Below are 14329 nucleotides of genomic sequence, written 5' to 3' on the forward strand. Positions count from 1 at the left end.
GTAATATTGGTTCCGAATTTTGAGGTGATGAGTTGATAGATGAAGGATGCGGAGCTAGGCACTGTAAAATAAAGAGGAGCTCCTGCTAAACACCGGCGAATAATTGTCTATTCTTTTTTTTTCCTCGTGTATCCACTTCTTCTTTCGAGTATCATTGGGCATTGAAGGTAGAGAAGTCTGATAAATGGGTACATGCATAGTACATGGTTTTTAAGAACGCGACCCTTGCAACCGTGAAGAACAAACCCGATTATCGATAACTAACTCGACCTTTCAGGTGCCAGGTGCTTCCAAGCTACAGTACATTGTATTGTACACCTACAATTTTACAATTGCAGTCCTCGTTTCTCATCTTTACTTTCTTGCAACAACAACCTTTGTGCCATTCCATTCCAACTTCCCAATTTCCCAATTTCCCCTACGCCTATTTGCTTCATACTACGCAATTCCCATCGGTCTGAAAACAGCGAGGCACCTATTCGTACCGTGCTAGGAGCAACATACGCTCCTGGAGATCGAGTCTCGACCTCCACTTAGGTAGTTCTTGCTTCTTATTTCGCAGTCGCTGCTTGCTATAAGTTGCCTGTTCTCCCATCATGTCAACAAAGCCACCTTCACGCGTTGTATTTGTTGGCAACATTCCCTACGGCTTGTCGGAAGAGCAAATCAGTGACATATTCAGTACTGCTGGCAAGGTTTTGAACTTCCGTCTTGTCTACGATCGCGATACCGGTCGGCCTAAAGGTTTCGGTTTCGCAGAATACCCCGATGCAGGTAAATCAAGACACCTCTTTATCCTATCAACTTGATAGCTCTCGTGCATTGTACTAACTACTTTCTCAATCTTAGATTCAGCCGCATCCGCAGTTCGAAACCTAAACGACTACGAGATCATGAATCGCAAGCTTCGTGTAGACTATAGCACGGAGGGTCGCGTCGATGGCGATGATACTAACACTTCATCCGCTATGACGGGGCAATCTATGAACAACGGTGGCATGAACGCTGCTCCCCAATCCGCGCCCACGGGCCCCCTTCCTCTACCTCCGGGGAAGGAATTGCCTCCCGGCGTGAGCGCGGCAGACGCCATCTCAAGAACTCTGAACACCCTACCTCCGAGCCAGTTGCTTGACATCCTCTCTCAGATGAAGTCTCTCGCCACCAACGACCCCGCTCGCGCGACGGAACTATTACAGCAAGCACCTCAACTCGCATACGCCATCTTCCAGGCCTTACTTCTAATGGGTCTGGTATCCCCTGATGCTATCCATTCCGTGGTCGACACTTCAGCTCCGGCTCCTCCCACCATGCAACACCATCCGGGCGCCACTACCGTTACACCACCTATAACTGGTGCCTATGCGCCCCCCGTGGCACCAGTGGTCGCACCAGCTCCTGCGGCCACCATGCCTGCGGCGCCTGCTGCGGCGCCACAACAAGATCCAGAGTCTTTGATGCAGGCAGTCATGAACCTTCCGCCAGAGACGATTGACCAGCTACCCGAGGCTGAGCGGCAACAAATTCTAGCTCTCAGAGCGAGCTTCATGGCCCAGCGACGTTGATTTACCCCTCTGGTACAATGAAACTTGCATTGGTGTTTTTAACGTCTATTCACCTCGGTTTACTCATACCCCCACGGCTGGTTGAAAGTGGCGTTTAGGTTAGGGTTGGTAAAGGCACGCAGACATCGATAGTACATACGACGGACATTTGCGGTTAATTGATACGAGTTAAATCTGTACTATTTCTATAATGGACTGCGATTGCCATTTCATATTGTGCTGTGACCTTGATTTGTTAGTGTGGATAACTTACACTGCTGCAATGACTGAATATGACCTAACCTACAGTACTTACTGTATCATGTATATACTACCTATATACTATGTAGTATGCAGTTGAGTGCTTGCTTAAGTGGATATATATTCGTAGTCTACCCATGGATACTCCGTGATACTCCGTACGCATATTAAAATTACCATAAACGATCGTAACTTACACCAGTGAGTCAATGACAGACTGACCGCAGTCACAGTACCTGTAAGCTATACCTACTGGGTAGCAGTGTAGCACTTGTGTACTATACAGGTACATATATATGTACGCCTAGAAACATTAGGCCATTTCTATTGGTGGAGTACCTGATCTAATATTTTAGCCTGCATTTAACTATATAGTCCAATGAGGATGGCAATTATTAATGATGATGATTTTAGGAGGTTTCTCATTTGTACATTCAATGTTGAATGTTCAATGTTGAGTAATTACATACTATGTAGAATGTGTATGGGAGATGCATATTATCCAATTAGGGATATTTGTACATAGTATAGGTCCCGGAAACGACTATTGAACTATGTATGTGAAGTACCTCGGTAGGTAAGTTAATAAACATTACTACTACTAGTAGTAGGTAACATTGAAATGCTGTATTCAGTGTATTGGTCTTAAATTCTCACTTCTTGCATAAGCTTCATTCTTAGTACACGTAGGTATCCACTTATATTGGTTGACATCACCATCTAGACTCTACTAGTTGAACTTAAACTTCGTGAATTTCTATCAAAGCTGTTCCACTACAAACATACATAGTACCAATAGTCCCTTAAAGAAATCATATTTTTTCTTTCCTTTTTTTCACCTTAGAAACTTAAGACTTGCTCTGTTTTTTAAATATACAGACCCTAACTAATCCTCTCTTCTCATTCTCTTACAATAATGATTATCCGTCGTTATGGCTAGCCATCAGTTTCCTACCCTCGATCCCTCTCGTCCCGTTGGTGCCCCCTCAACATCTTCTAACACGCCACGGTCTACAAGCCAAGCGCCTACAAGCCAAGCGCCGAAGAAAAAGCATCGTGCTGGTCGAAAACATAAAAAGTCGAGAAGAAAGTCCTTTGCCGTTCCACCCGGGGACATACCAGGCGAGGGCTTACCGACCAGTAGTCATGCCGGTAACAAAGATGGCCTATACATGCATAGGACGAATCTGAGTAATACGAGCATGGAAAGCGAAGCGCTTCTTGACCACAGGCAAGTCATAGCTCCTTCACTCACCCCACCTATGTTACCAAATACTAATTGATATATAGAGAGCACCAGTATCCACGCGCCCGACGACCTTCCACCCTTACGGCCTCACTCCACATGTCGCAATCTACAAGTCGGCCACGTACAGTGCCAGGCGGGCGGGCTCTTGGGGACGAAGACGAAGACGAAGACGAAGATGGCGATGACGGTACAAATGAATCGGCGCCATTGCTGTCTAGCTCATCTCGGATGGAGGGCGACTCGGCGCGAGGGTATGGTGGCTCAAGCGATGGACGGCGTAGAGTCGATACATCTGTCAGCCGCCCTGCATCTACCAAATCGGGCAAGAGGCCTCAGCTACCCCCCATGACGCCATCCGAGAGATACAATATCAATTATCCGCCCTCGATGCCCGGCTCTCCTACATTAGGACCGTCCGATCGGATGGATGTGGGCTTTGGGGATGTTATGATGAGGGATGAACTCGTGGAGAATGCTTCTAGTCCTCATAGCATGCTCGAGACAGACCTTGATCCACTACACGAACTCCCTTTCGAGAGGCGCCATACGATTGCGCTACAAGCACAGGAAGACGTTTGCTTTCCTCAAGAGGGGTTGTCCGAACTTGCCGAGGAGGATGCCCAGCAAGCTCGTGATAATCCCAGCCGGACTCGGCGTCGAAGAAGGACTAAGTGGCCAGACTTGTCCATCCTCGAAGAGTGGTCCAGACTGGAGAAGGAGGGCCGGAGTGAGGAAAGGCGCATGAAGAAGATTACAGAGCCACAGTTAGTGAATGGTAGGCTGCGACCAGTCCACAAGGGCTGGTATCGAATAGAAGAGGATGCTCCCTATCGCTTCACTTACTTTAACGAGGAGTTCCAGAGCACCATTCACAGCCAGAGTATATCCGAGCTTGTTCAGCCGGAGACCAATTTCAAGGAGCTTTTTGTCCCGGAACCTCCACTCTTGTCAGATTCGTCTGATGAATCGGACGATGAACCCCTCGTTGGAGTAGCTAGCTCAGTGAGAAATGGTGATCCAATGCCCAGAGGCTCGACTAGACAACAATCATTCACACCAAACAATCCGGCATTCGAACTGAGTCCAGGTACCACACCCAAGCTCACAGCTTCTATGGGCCCTTCTAGAGACAATTCGGGTGACCCAAGCCCGATGCGGTCCAGATCTCCCTTTCCCAGTATCAAGTCACCGTTCACGAATGGAGACAAGCAACCGCGATACGGGGAGCGTCCAGTTTGGTGGTTAGACGTTCTGAGCCCTACCGAAGCAGAGATGAAAGTGCTCTCGAAAGCCTTCGGAATCCACCCCTTGACTTCTGAAGACATCATGCTCCAGGAACAGCGGGAGAAGGTTGAACTTTTCCGGCACTACTATTTCGTCAACTACAGATCTTTTGACCAGGATGCTGAATCAGAAAACCACCTAGAGCCGGTCAACATGTATGTCGTGGTGTTCCGCGAAGGTGTCATCTCATTTCACTTCAGTCAGACTCCACACCCGGCCAACGTTCGCCGTAGAATCCGCCAGCTTAAGGACTTCATGATTCTCAGCTCCGATTGGATTAGCTATGCGATCATTGATGATATCACCGACGTCTACCTACCTCTCATTCAGACCATTGAGGACGAAGTAGATGATATTGATGACAGAATCTTGCAGCTTCATTCTTCCTCCGATCCCTCCTCGTCGAGTATCGATGAGAGGAGGCAGAACGAAAATGAGAAAGGTAATTCTGCCGAAGGGGGTGCCAGTGGAGATATGCTGCGTCGTGTAGGTGATTGTAGAAAGAAGGTGATGAGTCTGTACCGATTACTCGGGAACAAGGCCGACGTCATCAAGGGGTTCGCGAAACGCTGCAACGAACACTGGGAGGTGGCACCACGATCCGAGATCGGGCTTTACCTTGGCGACATCCAAGACCATATTGTGACTATGACGGCTAACCTAAGTCACTACGAGTTGTACGTTGTGTCCCTTCTCGAGCTTCACTATAGCCACCCACTATTCCTGGTATATACCTAGGTACCTTGACGACTAACTTGAGTTAGGATACTTGCCCGGTGCCATGCCAACTACATAGCGCAGATCAACATCAAAATGAACGAGAGACAAGAACAAACGGCGGATGTCCTCGGTAAGCTCACGGTGCTTGGTACCATTGTCCTACCAATGAACATCATCACGGGTCTCTGGGGCATGAACGTATGGGTGCCCGGACAGGAGTATGAGGGCGACCTAAAGTGGTTTTTCGCAATCACGGCAGGGCTGATCTTCTTTGGGCTCGCCTGCTTCACCATTGCAAAGAGAGTATACAACATTGTCTAAAGAGCGGATGGCTTAGAGTCTTTGAAAGGGACATGATATAGACGTTGCACATGTCCCACGTTTGATAACTTGGCATTCACGTCACCAGTCGGTCCATCAAGGTACTCACCCACCCATATTTTCATTTCGTGGCTGCTTTGAGCAACCAACCAGACCCTCAATATTACAGGAATTTAATTTAGGTATATACCTACCTTACATACATACCTATGTACATACACAGCGGCAAAAGCTATACACCATGCCTTACAGAGTTTTAGAATACGCAGCCGCAACGCATTACTTTGTTTGGGTATTGGAGGAAGGGTGGGAGGTGGTGTTTTTCGGGATTGGAAAGCTGATGCCCTTCACTGGATGGGCGGGTGCTATACATATAGCTCAAAATTGCATATTGTTTCTTCTTTTAGGTAGACAATGATATAGTATATACAAATAGCGAAATATGGATGCATCAATAACTGCATAAGTCGAGTTTAAGCTGAAGTACATGGATCTATCTACTACGTCGTAGTTATAACTTACAGTAACATGTAGCCCCATATTTCAACCCCCACCATCACTGGCCCATCAGACTGAAACTACATCTCATTGTACCTAAATGTCCTAAATGTTCCCCTCCAACACATTTCAAGGTCAAAGGTTCTCCGTCTCAACACCAAATACAACCACAACAACCACGATAACAACGATCACCACAATCACAATCGAACTCACACCTAGGCTGTCTAGCATATTACTAGAATCATATCATCTTCCGTCAACAAACCCGAAGAAAAGACCATAGTAACTGTGCCATCTCCGTCGGCCACGATGGCATCCCCCGACCCCTTCGACTCAGCTCTGTATGTGCTCGTTACCTTTGCTATCTAACAACTACACGTCTCTTCCTACCTACTTGGAGACACAACACAAACACGTCATGCTTATTTAAAGGGGCCTCGGCCTATCTACCTATCCATCTACTTTATTATCTACCTAGCTACCCAAGTACCAAGTAACTAACCTAACTCCCCAAAACAGGGATCTCCTCCGCCGCCTGAACCCGAAGCATACGACAGCGCACCTAGGCTCCCTGATTCAGCTGGCACCAGAGCTGACTGAGGACTTGCTCAGTTCCGTAGACCAGCCGCTCGCCGTGCGACGCTGCCCGCAGTCGGGGCGCGACTACCTCCTCTGCGACTACAACCGTGATGGCGACAGCTACCGTTCCCCCTGGAGCAACGAGTTCGACCCCCCTCTAGACGGCGGCGCTGCCTCTGCCGCCAGTCTCCCCTCCGAGAAGGTCCGCCGCATGGAAGTCCGCGCCAATGAGGCCTTCGACGTCTACCGCGACCTCTACTACGAGGGTGGTGTCAGCAGCGTTTATTTCTGGAACCTCGATGACGGCTTCGCAGGCGTTGTGCTTTTGAAAAAGGGTAAGTTTTATTTTGGTTTTTATTCATAGCCCTATAAACTGGGGGTTTCCCCCTTGAGCTCTGGTTCATGTTGTATGGCACTACATGATATTAGATGATGGGCCTTTATTTGATTTGTGGCGAGCTGGAAAGGCGGATATAGGTCACCGCTTGCTGGCCCATTACTACAGATGCTATAGCTTACGAGAGAAATCCTTCGACGTGGTGGCGCTTCGGAAGGCTGCTGATCAGAGCGGACACTATGCCATTCCCGGGATTTCAGCTCTCCCAGCGCCCCATCTCATTCTGGAATGAGACATTGGGTCTGAGATCTGATGTGTTGAAAAAAATGGGAATACATGGCTGGGCTGAGATCGGAGGGTACAGATCTTGCATCTGAGACTTCATGATAGTGCTTACGGACAGTCGGGAGTGCGAGAAACATGAGGGGGTCGGCGATATATTAACTCCCACGTTTACGATGTATACGAGATCTCCGCGGCTAACATATACCCGCATCAGAAGCCAAACCGGGAAGCGCAAGCGAAGGTACTTGGGATTCGATCCATGTTTTCGAAGCTATTGACCGGGCCCGATTCACCCAGTACAACCTCACCTCCACCGTTATTCTGTCACTATCTACGAATTCGAATAGCCTGGGGGATATGGACCTCTCCGGCAATATGACGCGTCAGATCGAAATTGAGCTACCCGCTGAGAGTGACGAGCAGCAAATTGCAAACATCGGTAGACTTGTTGAGGACATGGAACTCAAGATGCGGAATCTACTCCAGGAGGTTTACTTTGGCAAAGCCAAGGACGTAGTTGGCGACATGAGGAGCGTGGGAAGCTTGAGCGAGGGCGCAAGAGACAAGGAGACACAAAAGGAAATTATTGGAAGTATGCTACGGTGATAGTTATTCTAAAATACCACCGTACGCACGGCGCTGGGGGATGTGACGAATAGGAAATAAAGCTAGATATGTTTTGGTCTGGCCGTAACCATGACGAGAAGTGCAAGATGCTGATGAGAACATATGAAAATGAGAATGAGTATGATAGCGATGAGGGAAAAGTCGCACAGCAGCAACAGATCGGAAATGATGACAAGTCTCAGAAAAAGGGTCTCGGGAATTATGTCTAAGACCTTTGGTAGCGACTACAGACCTACCTAGTACTTACCTAGTAATTAGGTATTAGCTTGGTATGGTTGGTGGGTGTATGGGAAAACAAGGGAGATGAGAATATTACCTACGCGTGTGATGGAGTTTTACATATACTAGGTGACATACAGTATCTTAGACTTAGGTAGACGGGAGGCCATGTGGGCTTTTGTTCTCTATACTTTGGAAGTTGGGACTTGAGAAGTTCATTAAGACATTTTCGTGTGAGACTTTGAACTTTGGGAACGGGAGGGCGTGATATAATTGTCGACCTGCTTATTTGTCTAGTCTCTAAGGTAGGTGTTCAATATGATAATACCAGAATAGTTACCTACATAGACCTATGTAATATGCCTCACCCCCTTCCTATTCCTTTAAACCCCAAACCCCTAATATGCCCCCTTGAGCTGAGGTGATGGGGCAATGGAAGACCTTATATCACGGGACTTTAAATCTAATGCTTTTACCGGCCGTATACCTAGCTACGATGAGTATGGAGAGAGAGAGAGAGAGATGGGAACGGTGGATGATGTGCATCTACTCCTGAATAGGTAGGTATTTGGGAAGGGGGAAAGAAAGCAAGCCTTTGAAAACCTCATCGCAGTAGCACATGAGAATCAGCGTATCTAATATATATATACATAAATATACCCTATATATTGAGAACCTTTCCAAGCATTTGGAGGCGATACGAGACAGCAGCTCCAATGACTTGGCTATAACAGCGAACGGGTCCTTTTGGCGATGATGGGGGCCGCTATATGGGGAGGGGAGGGGGGGGGGGGGGGGGGGGGGGGGGGGGGCATAGCCTAATAAAGAACACCTGCTGGCACTAATAGTAAACATGAGGTGACGTGCCGGAATCTGTAGCTATGGGGTTAAGTCGCGAGGGACTCTGTCTTGGGGAGGGGGGGGTTTTTATTTTTTACTTTTAAATATCTTTTATCTATGTCTATTTAGGTATTTAATCTTATAAGATATGAAGCCGAAAATTCGAGGCTCAATCAACTACTTTTTTTTCCTCCTTTCCCCTTTTTACAACCGGATGCTGGTTCCGACTGCAAGAGCACACACAAGTGGGTGGGTAGATAGGTAGCATTGGACAAACAAAACAAAAAAAAAAGGAGGAAATGTAGAAAAAAAAAAAAAGATTCGGTGTGCGCTATTTGGATAGTGCGTGCCATGTGTGTAGGAGTATGTATACGTGTAGATGTGGTGTGGAATATACACAACCTTAGTAGGGATTAAAGGGGGGAAGCATGGCCGATCACCTCTGAATTTTTTTTTTTTTTTTTGCTTCTGTTCTCTTTTCTCTTTCTGCCTTTTCCCGGTTCTTGTTTACCTGCTTGTTTCAAGGCCGACTGTCGTGTCCACGAGTTTGTGGGATATTGGTATTGATGATAGGATAATAGTTTTACTAGATAGGGTGGGATATACAACGATATGGAACCACTGAATGGCCTGGATATACTCAACCTGGCTAACCTATCAGTCGATTGTCACGTATTATAGATTTTCGAGGCCCTACAAGGAACGAGAAAAAAAAAGGGGGGAGGGGAAGAAGAAGAGGAGGAGGAGAGGCGCAATAGGGGCGTTTGAGTTTGATGTACTTTTTCATATATTTTTCTCTTCCTACTTAGGAGGTCGACAGGATGCAATGGAACATTACCACGTTTCTTGCATCGAAAAAAATGCATGTGTGTACAAATTTCGTGCGAATTGCCCTCCCTCCCCCCTTACCTACCACCCCTCTCTCCCCTCCCCTCCTCAAGAGGTACTGTATACTGTAACTGTAGGAAACATCCAGAATACGGCTGGAGATGATCTCCACACATCCCTACACCCCTACTTTTTGATCGATGATCCTCTATTTCTAGAAGGACATCATCTACACTACACCATGTATCTAGGTAAAGTTAGATCGCTGGAAATCTCCCTCTTTCTATATAACTATAACTATAACTAAAAGTGCTACCGTCGTTTTTAATTCCCAAACAAGAAAACCCAAGCGGAGCATTAATGGAGGAAATCCTTTCCAAGGAATAAGCCAATGTTTTTTTTTTTTTTTTTTTTTTTTTTTTTTTTTTTGCAAAAAAGAAGGGGAAGGGGGGGGGGGGTTTGTTTACCTGGTTATACCTGGTTATACCTGGTAATGGCTTGGTAATTAGGTTAGGTACCTACCTTACCTTACCTAGTATGTAGGTAGTGAGCAAGTAACGTAATAAGAAACAAGGACTATAGCTTTAGATCTAGACTTTCGGGTTGTTGCAGAATTGAAAAAAAAAGAGAAAGAGAAAAGAACCCCAAATAAAAAAAAACCCGCATTGTGATAGAGCCACTAGTTAGCGGTAACCGAAAAATGCACCCGGAGGCCATCATCGATGATATCTAGTGCAGCAGTGCTTTGTATGTATGTAGGTACCATCATGAGAGCTAGTTAAAAAGATCTCGTTCCGTCCCGTAGGATGGGTAATTTCACGATACGGACGAGCCGTCACATAAGATCGCGCAGGTATCCAATTCGGGTCCAAGCCAACATACTCCGCCGTGGGTTTTCTTCGATCCTCCTTTAGTTATGTACCTACGTGTCGAAGCGTCGTGCTGTGATGGAACGGCTGTTGGAAGATACCTACCTACTATGTAGTAATACAGTAGTATGTATGTAAAGAAACTCAAAGCGAGATCACTTTATCTGCCTTTTTTCTTTTTTTGTCTGTCTACATAGCCGGGGACTGTAGCCGGTGGAAGTGGAAGGACAGATTGACTTCTGCCTTGCGTGTCGGAAATTGTAGGTACCCGTCTTGCCTGCTTCACCTTGCATACCGGTGCTACCGATACTACTTGACAACTAGGTAAGTTAGGTATAGGATATGTAGGTCTGAAATAGCCTGTGTGGTCCGTCACTGTGGTCAATGGTCATCACTGTGGTGGTCTGAGATACAGCCTGCCTCGATGAAACGAGAAGCAAACAAGGTTGGTGGTTGACGACACCGAAAATGATGTGCGCTGCATGGAATATTTCTAGAAGATGTCCCCCGCCCATCCTTGTACCCAGGATGCTGGAGTTGAGGATCCTGGGACGGCTTAGCAATAGGGGGTTTTCCCTTGTCCAAAGGGCGCACAATGTGTATCTGAGTCCGGACCAGTAATATCATCCTTAGAAATTGTTACCTCCATGATATATGAAGCATGTACATAACAAAGCACGGGCGAGATCGAACTTGGTACCAACGGCGTTGATATAGTATATATCCCTGTACTCTGAATATGAGTTTGGAGACTAGTTCCATACCTACCTAGCTGCCTACTGTGTATTGTATTGTACAATACATACATATAATAGTTATAGTTATATGTAGCAGTCAATGTGTAGGTATGTAGTAGTCAGGAGAATTTCTTGGGTGGCAATGGATACATAATCCATACCTACATAGTAACTACCTACCTACACTAAATCAGCACAACAAATATGGACGACGTTTGGGACATTAAGATGAGCCCTAACTACCTACCTTACACGACAGAACGGTTTCGGTACTCTGCCAGTCTGCTAGAACGAATATGGAATGTTCAGACTAGCCTGTAGTGCTTATGAGCCCTGAGAAAGTGGTGTCATCATGTGCCCTCTGTGCCATGGGTCAGTAATACATGGACCAAACGAGACGTATTATTATTTTAGTGAGCGAACGAATGAACGAATAAACAAAAGGGACTGCTTTGCTACTACATAGTACTATGCCGCTACATATGTAAGAGGGTGGGATAAAGGCGATACTACTGTGTGCCTAGGAAGGGCATCGTGGGTTGCGTGGGTTGCGTGGGTCTCGATGGTACTTTATCTAAAATGCGGTGGGTTTGACGAGCAGGGTCTTGGAGCGGATATCTGATACAGACGATCACGACGGTCTGGGGACGTTTGAGATGATACTACTAACTATGTATGACCAATAAATAAATAACGAGCATACGAAGAACATCCGAGGATTCGGGAACTTCCCTCATGAAAACATGGTAACTGTAGGAGTGGACAGAAAAAAAAAAAGAAAAAAAGAGCCAGCTGGAGGGAGGCGCTATAAATCCCAACCGTTAAATTAGAGAATCTGGACATCCACATCTAGGTGTTGTTCGGAATATGAGGACTGGAAGTGTACAATGCATACAGTACATACATAGTACCAGGCTGACGGGCAAGACGGAGTGACTCGAGTGAGATATTACCTACCTCGGAGTTGAATATACCTACACAGGTACCGACCATGCTCATCATAATACTGACGAAGCTATCCGCAACGTTGATGCATAGCGTACCTGCCTATCGGGATATCGTCCATAGAAATGGAACCCAATCAACAGCCGTGTCGCCACCGAAAACGTTTAGCATCGAGAATCCATATATGTATGTAGGTACTGCTAGTAGTACGTACGGCGTGTGGAAGTGAGGATTGCCAATTTGACACAGGTCAACGGTGTATTGTACAATACAACATCTTATCTACATACCTTGGTCCTCATGTAGGTAGTATGTAGGTAGTATGTAGGTAGTATGTAGGTATTATGTGTGATGTATGTACGTATGATTACCGGATGCATCTTTAATGTAGAAGTGAGTATTTATGTGTTTCAAGTAAATAGAGTGTTTTACGTCGTAGTCTTTGATTTTATTTTGGGGGAAGAAGAAGAGAAGAAGGGTTTATCTTTTTTTTTTTCGCTTCCTTTGATTCCTTCTTCGAAAAATGAAAAGTGGAAGTTTAAAAGCAGTTTGGAAAATCTGACAAGGATCTAAACCATAACAGGGTTCTGAATGAAATTGCAACTTCAAATTGTTTCTTCATAATACTGCATGTTTCCTTCCCGGATGGTAGGTACATACTATTAAGTATGTACATAGGTTAGTAAGATAATTATCATTCAATACCTAGTAATCATTGATGATTGAATGTATCTTTATTCTGGGAAGTCTTGACTCTCTTGGTTCAAGTTGCAAGTGCTTCAAGTTCTTGAATGCATGTGGGTAGGTACTTTGTACTAAGGAACTGGCCACTGGCAACTGGCAACTGGGCAACTGGGTCAATGTGGTCTTTTCCCTTCAATCTTCTTCTTCTTTCCTTTTCTTCGCATCTCGCACACATCCCGCATACCACAATCAATCAAATCAAAATGTTCGATCAATGTTATCACAAATTCACAATAGTCTGAGACCAGACTGACTGCCTTACACCTACTACTAGTAGTACCTACTAAGGTAGTACCGTCCCGTCTCATCGATTAATAACATTGAAATATCAACATTGTCATTTTGACACCCTTCAAGTTACATCGCATTGTTACTATAAATGTACGCTACTACCTAGTACGTACGTTACGAGGCAGTGGCTGTATAGTTAGGTAGGTATGTGCAATCACTGCAATGTGCATAGGTATGTGCGTATTGTATTTCGATTTAGAGTGCTTCACGTTGCCTTTATCATCATCGTCGTCGTCAGTAAGGAGGTAAGGAGGTAAAGAAGGGAAGGTTGTCCCGACTGTACTGTCCTGTGCACTGCCGCTTAGTTACAAAGTTGCTCAGTGCTTACCTCCTTGCCCCCTACATTCTACACCTATATGTCAGTATGTTAATAATAACAAAAGTGACTTTACATAGTACTATGGACCTATGGTCTATGAGTCTATGACCAGCAGTACTATGTAAAAAGTCCTTCAGGGCTACCTATCTCATCATAGTCGGATAGTCCAACTGGTACTCCTAACCCAAGCCCGGGCCCCCGGCGATCCATCTGGCGTAGACAGGGGTTGGCAGCCAAGTGCTCTTTTAGCGGTTACCGCAATCACTGGCTGCATGAATGAACCACAAGGAGCAAGCCGCTGGGTCTCCACATCTTCTCCTGACGCTCCATCGACCATACCCGTTCTTGTCTATCTTGCCCACCAGAAAGCCAGAAAAGCCAGGAAAGCCAGAAAAGCCTGAGAAGCCTGCTGGCTTTTCTTGCTGGGCTCCTCCTGGGCTCCTCTTGCTGGGACTCCTTCTGGACTACCAGCGGTGGCGGCCTCTCCATACGTACTGATCTACAGCAGGTTACATATTCTCTTGCTTTTCCCCACTAGCACCTACATAGAACTCCTTCACTCAATGTTCTTTGCAGATAATTCATGCCCGTCTACTTCCATACTTCTACACTTCTACGCTTCCACGCTTCCACGTACGCCCAAGCATCCACGCATCCATACATCCATAACACCCCATACGTTCCATACGTTCCAGACGTCCCATCCGTACATACGGTACATATGTAATAAACCCAAGCCTCCCCTGCGTCACATTGCACATACACACACGGCACATTGGGTTATTATTCTCTCTCTTTCACGCACACTCTCTATTATCTCTCATCCCCCCCC

At 46.1% G+C, this 14329-nt stretch overlaps 4 protein-coding genes across 4 annotated transcripts; 3 read left to right on the forward strand and 1 right to left on the reverse strand.

Annotated features, from left to right (window-relative positions):
* Positions 1 to 596: 596 nt before the first annotated feature.
* On the forward strand, positions 597 to 1562 carry GGS25DRAFT_516847 (hinge domain of cleavage stimulation factor subunit 2-domain-containing protein; the record flags this gene model as incomplete). Its single annotated transcript, XM_049263282.1, has 2 exons — positions 597 to 774; positions 850 to 1562. 2 exons carry the CDS (start codon positions 597 to 599, stop codon positions 1560 to 1562), a joined length of 891 nt encoding a protein of 296 aa, XP_049121327.1.
* Positions 1563 to 2499: 937 nt separating this feature from the next.
* GGS25DRAFT_469908 (cora-domain-containing protein) lies at positions 2500 to 5842 on the forward strand. Its single transcript, XM_049259189.1, has 3 exons — positions 2500 to 3033; positions 3093 to 5012; positions 5100 to 5842. The coding sequence occupies exons 1-3, from the start codon at positions 2735 to 2737 to the stop codon at positions 5374 to 5376; spliced, it is 2496 nt and encodes an 831-aa protein (XP_049121328.1). The 5' UTR covers positions 2500 to 2734; the 3' UTR covers positions 5377 to 5842.
* A 69-nt stretch (positions 5843 to 5911) lies between these two features.
* On the forward strand, positions 5912 to 8338 carry GGS25DRAFT_469910 (F-actin capping protein, beta subunit). Its single transcript, XM_049259190.1, has 3 exons — positions 5912 to 6218; positions 6397 to 6791; positions 7293 to 8338. Exons 1-3 carry the CDS (start codon positions 6187 to 6189, stop codon positions 7682 to 7684), a joined length of 819 nt encoding a protein of 272 aa, XP_049121329.1. The 5' UTR covers positions 5912 to 6186; the 3' UTR covers positions 7685 to 8338.
* Positions 8339 to 8782: 444 nt separating this feature from the next.
* On the reverse strand, positions 8783 to 9609 carry GGS25DRAFT_469912 (uncharacterized protein; the record flags this gene model as incomplete). Its single annotated transcript, XM_049259191.1, has 5 exons — positions 8783 to 8879; positions 9008 to 9095; positions 9138 to 9204; positions 9276 to 9413; positions 9462 to 9609. Coding segments are annotated over 5 exons (456 nt in total), but the record flags the coding sequence as incomplete, so codon positions are not given.
* Between the last annotated feature and the right edge of the window lie 4720 nt (positions 9610 to 14329).

The sequence above is a fragment of the Hypoxylon fragiforme genome (assembly GCF_022984875.1).
Source record: "Hypoxylon fragiforme strain CBS 206.31 chromosome Unknown GGS25scaffold_1, whole genome shotgun sequence".
In the NCBI taxonomy this organism is placed as follows: Eukaryota; Fungi; Ascomycota; class Sordariomycetes; order Xylariales; family Hypoxylaceae; genus Hypoxylon; species Hypoxylon fragiforme.

What these genes read in the sequence shown, in the direction of transcription:
- GGS25DRAFT_469908 (XM_049259189.1), top strand. Translation starts at nt 2,735, where the DNA reads ATGGCTAGCCATCAGTTTCCTACCCTCGATCCCTCTCGTCCCGTTGGT. An exon ending in GAAGCGCTTCTTGACCACAG is followed by an intron (nt 3,034 to 3,092) that starts GCAAGTCATAGC and finishes ATTGATATATAG; the next exon opens with AGAGCACCAGTATCCACGCG. An exon ending in AACCTAAGTCACTACGAGTT is followed by an intron (nt 5,013 to 5,099) that starts GTACGTTGTGTC and finishes AACTTGAGTTAG; the next exon opens with GATACTTGCCCGGTGCCATG.
- GGS25DRAFT_469910 (XM_049259190.1), top strand. Translation starts at nt 6,187, where the DNA reads ATGGCATCCCCCGACCCCTTCGACTCAGCTCT. An exon ending in GACCCCTTCGACTCAGCTCT is followed by an intron (nt 6,219 to 6,396) that starts GTATGTGCTCGT and finishes TCCCCAAAACAG; the next exon opens with GGATCTCCTCCGCCGCCTGA. An exon ending in CGTTGTGCTTTTGAAAAAGG is followed by an intron (nt 6,792 to 7,292) that starts GTAAGTTTTATT and finishes TACCCGCATCAG; the next exon opens with AAGCCAAACCGGGAAGCGCA.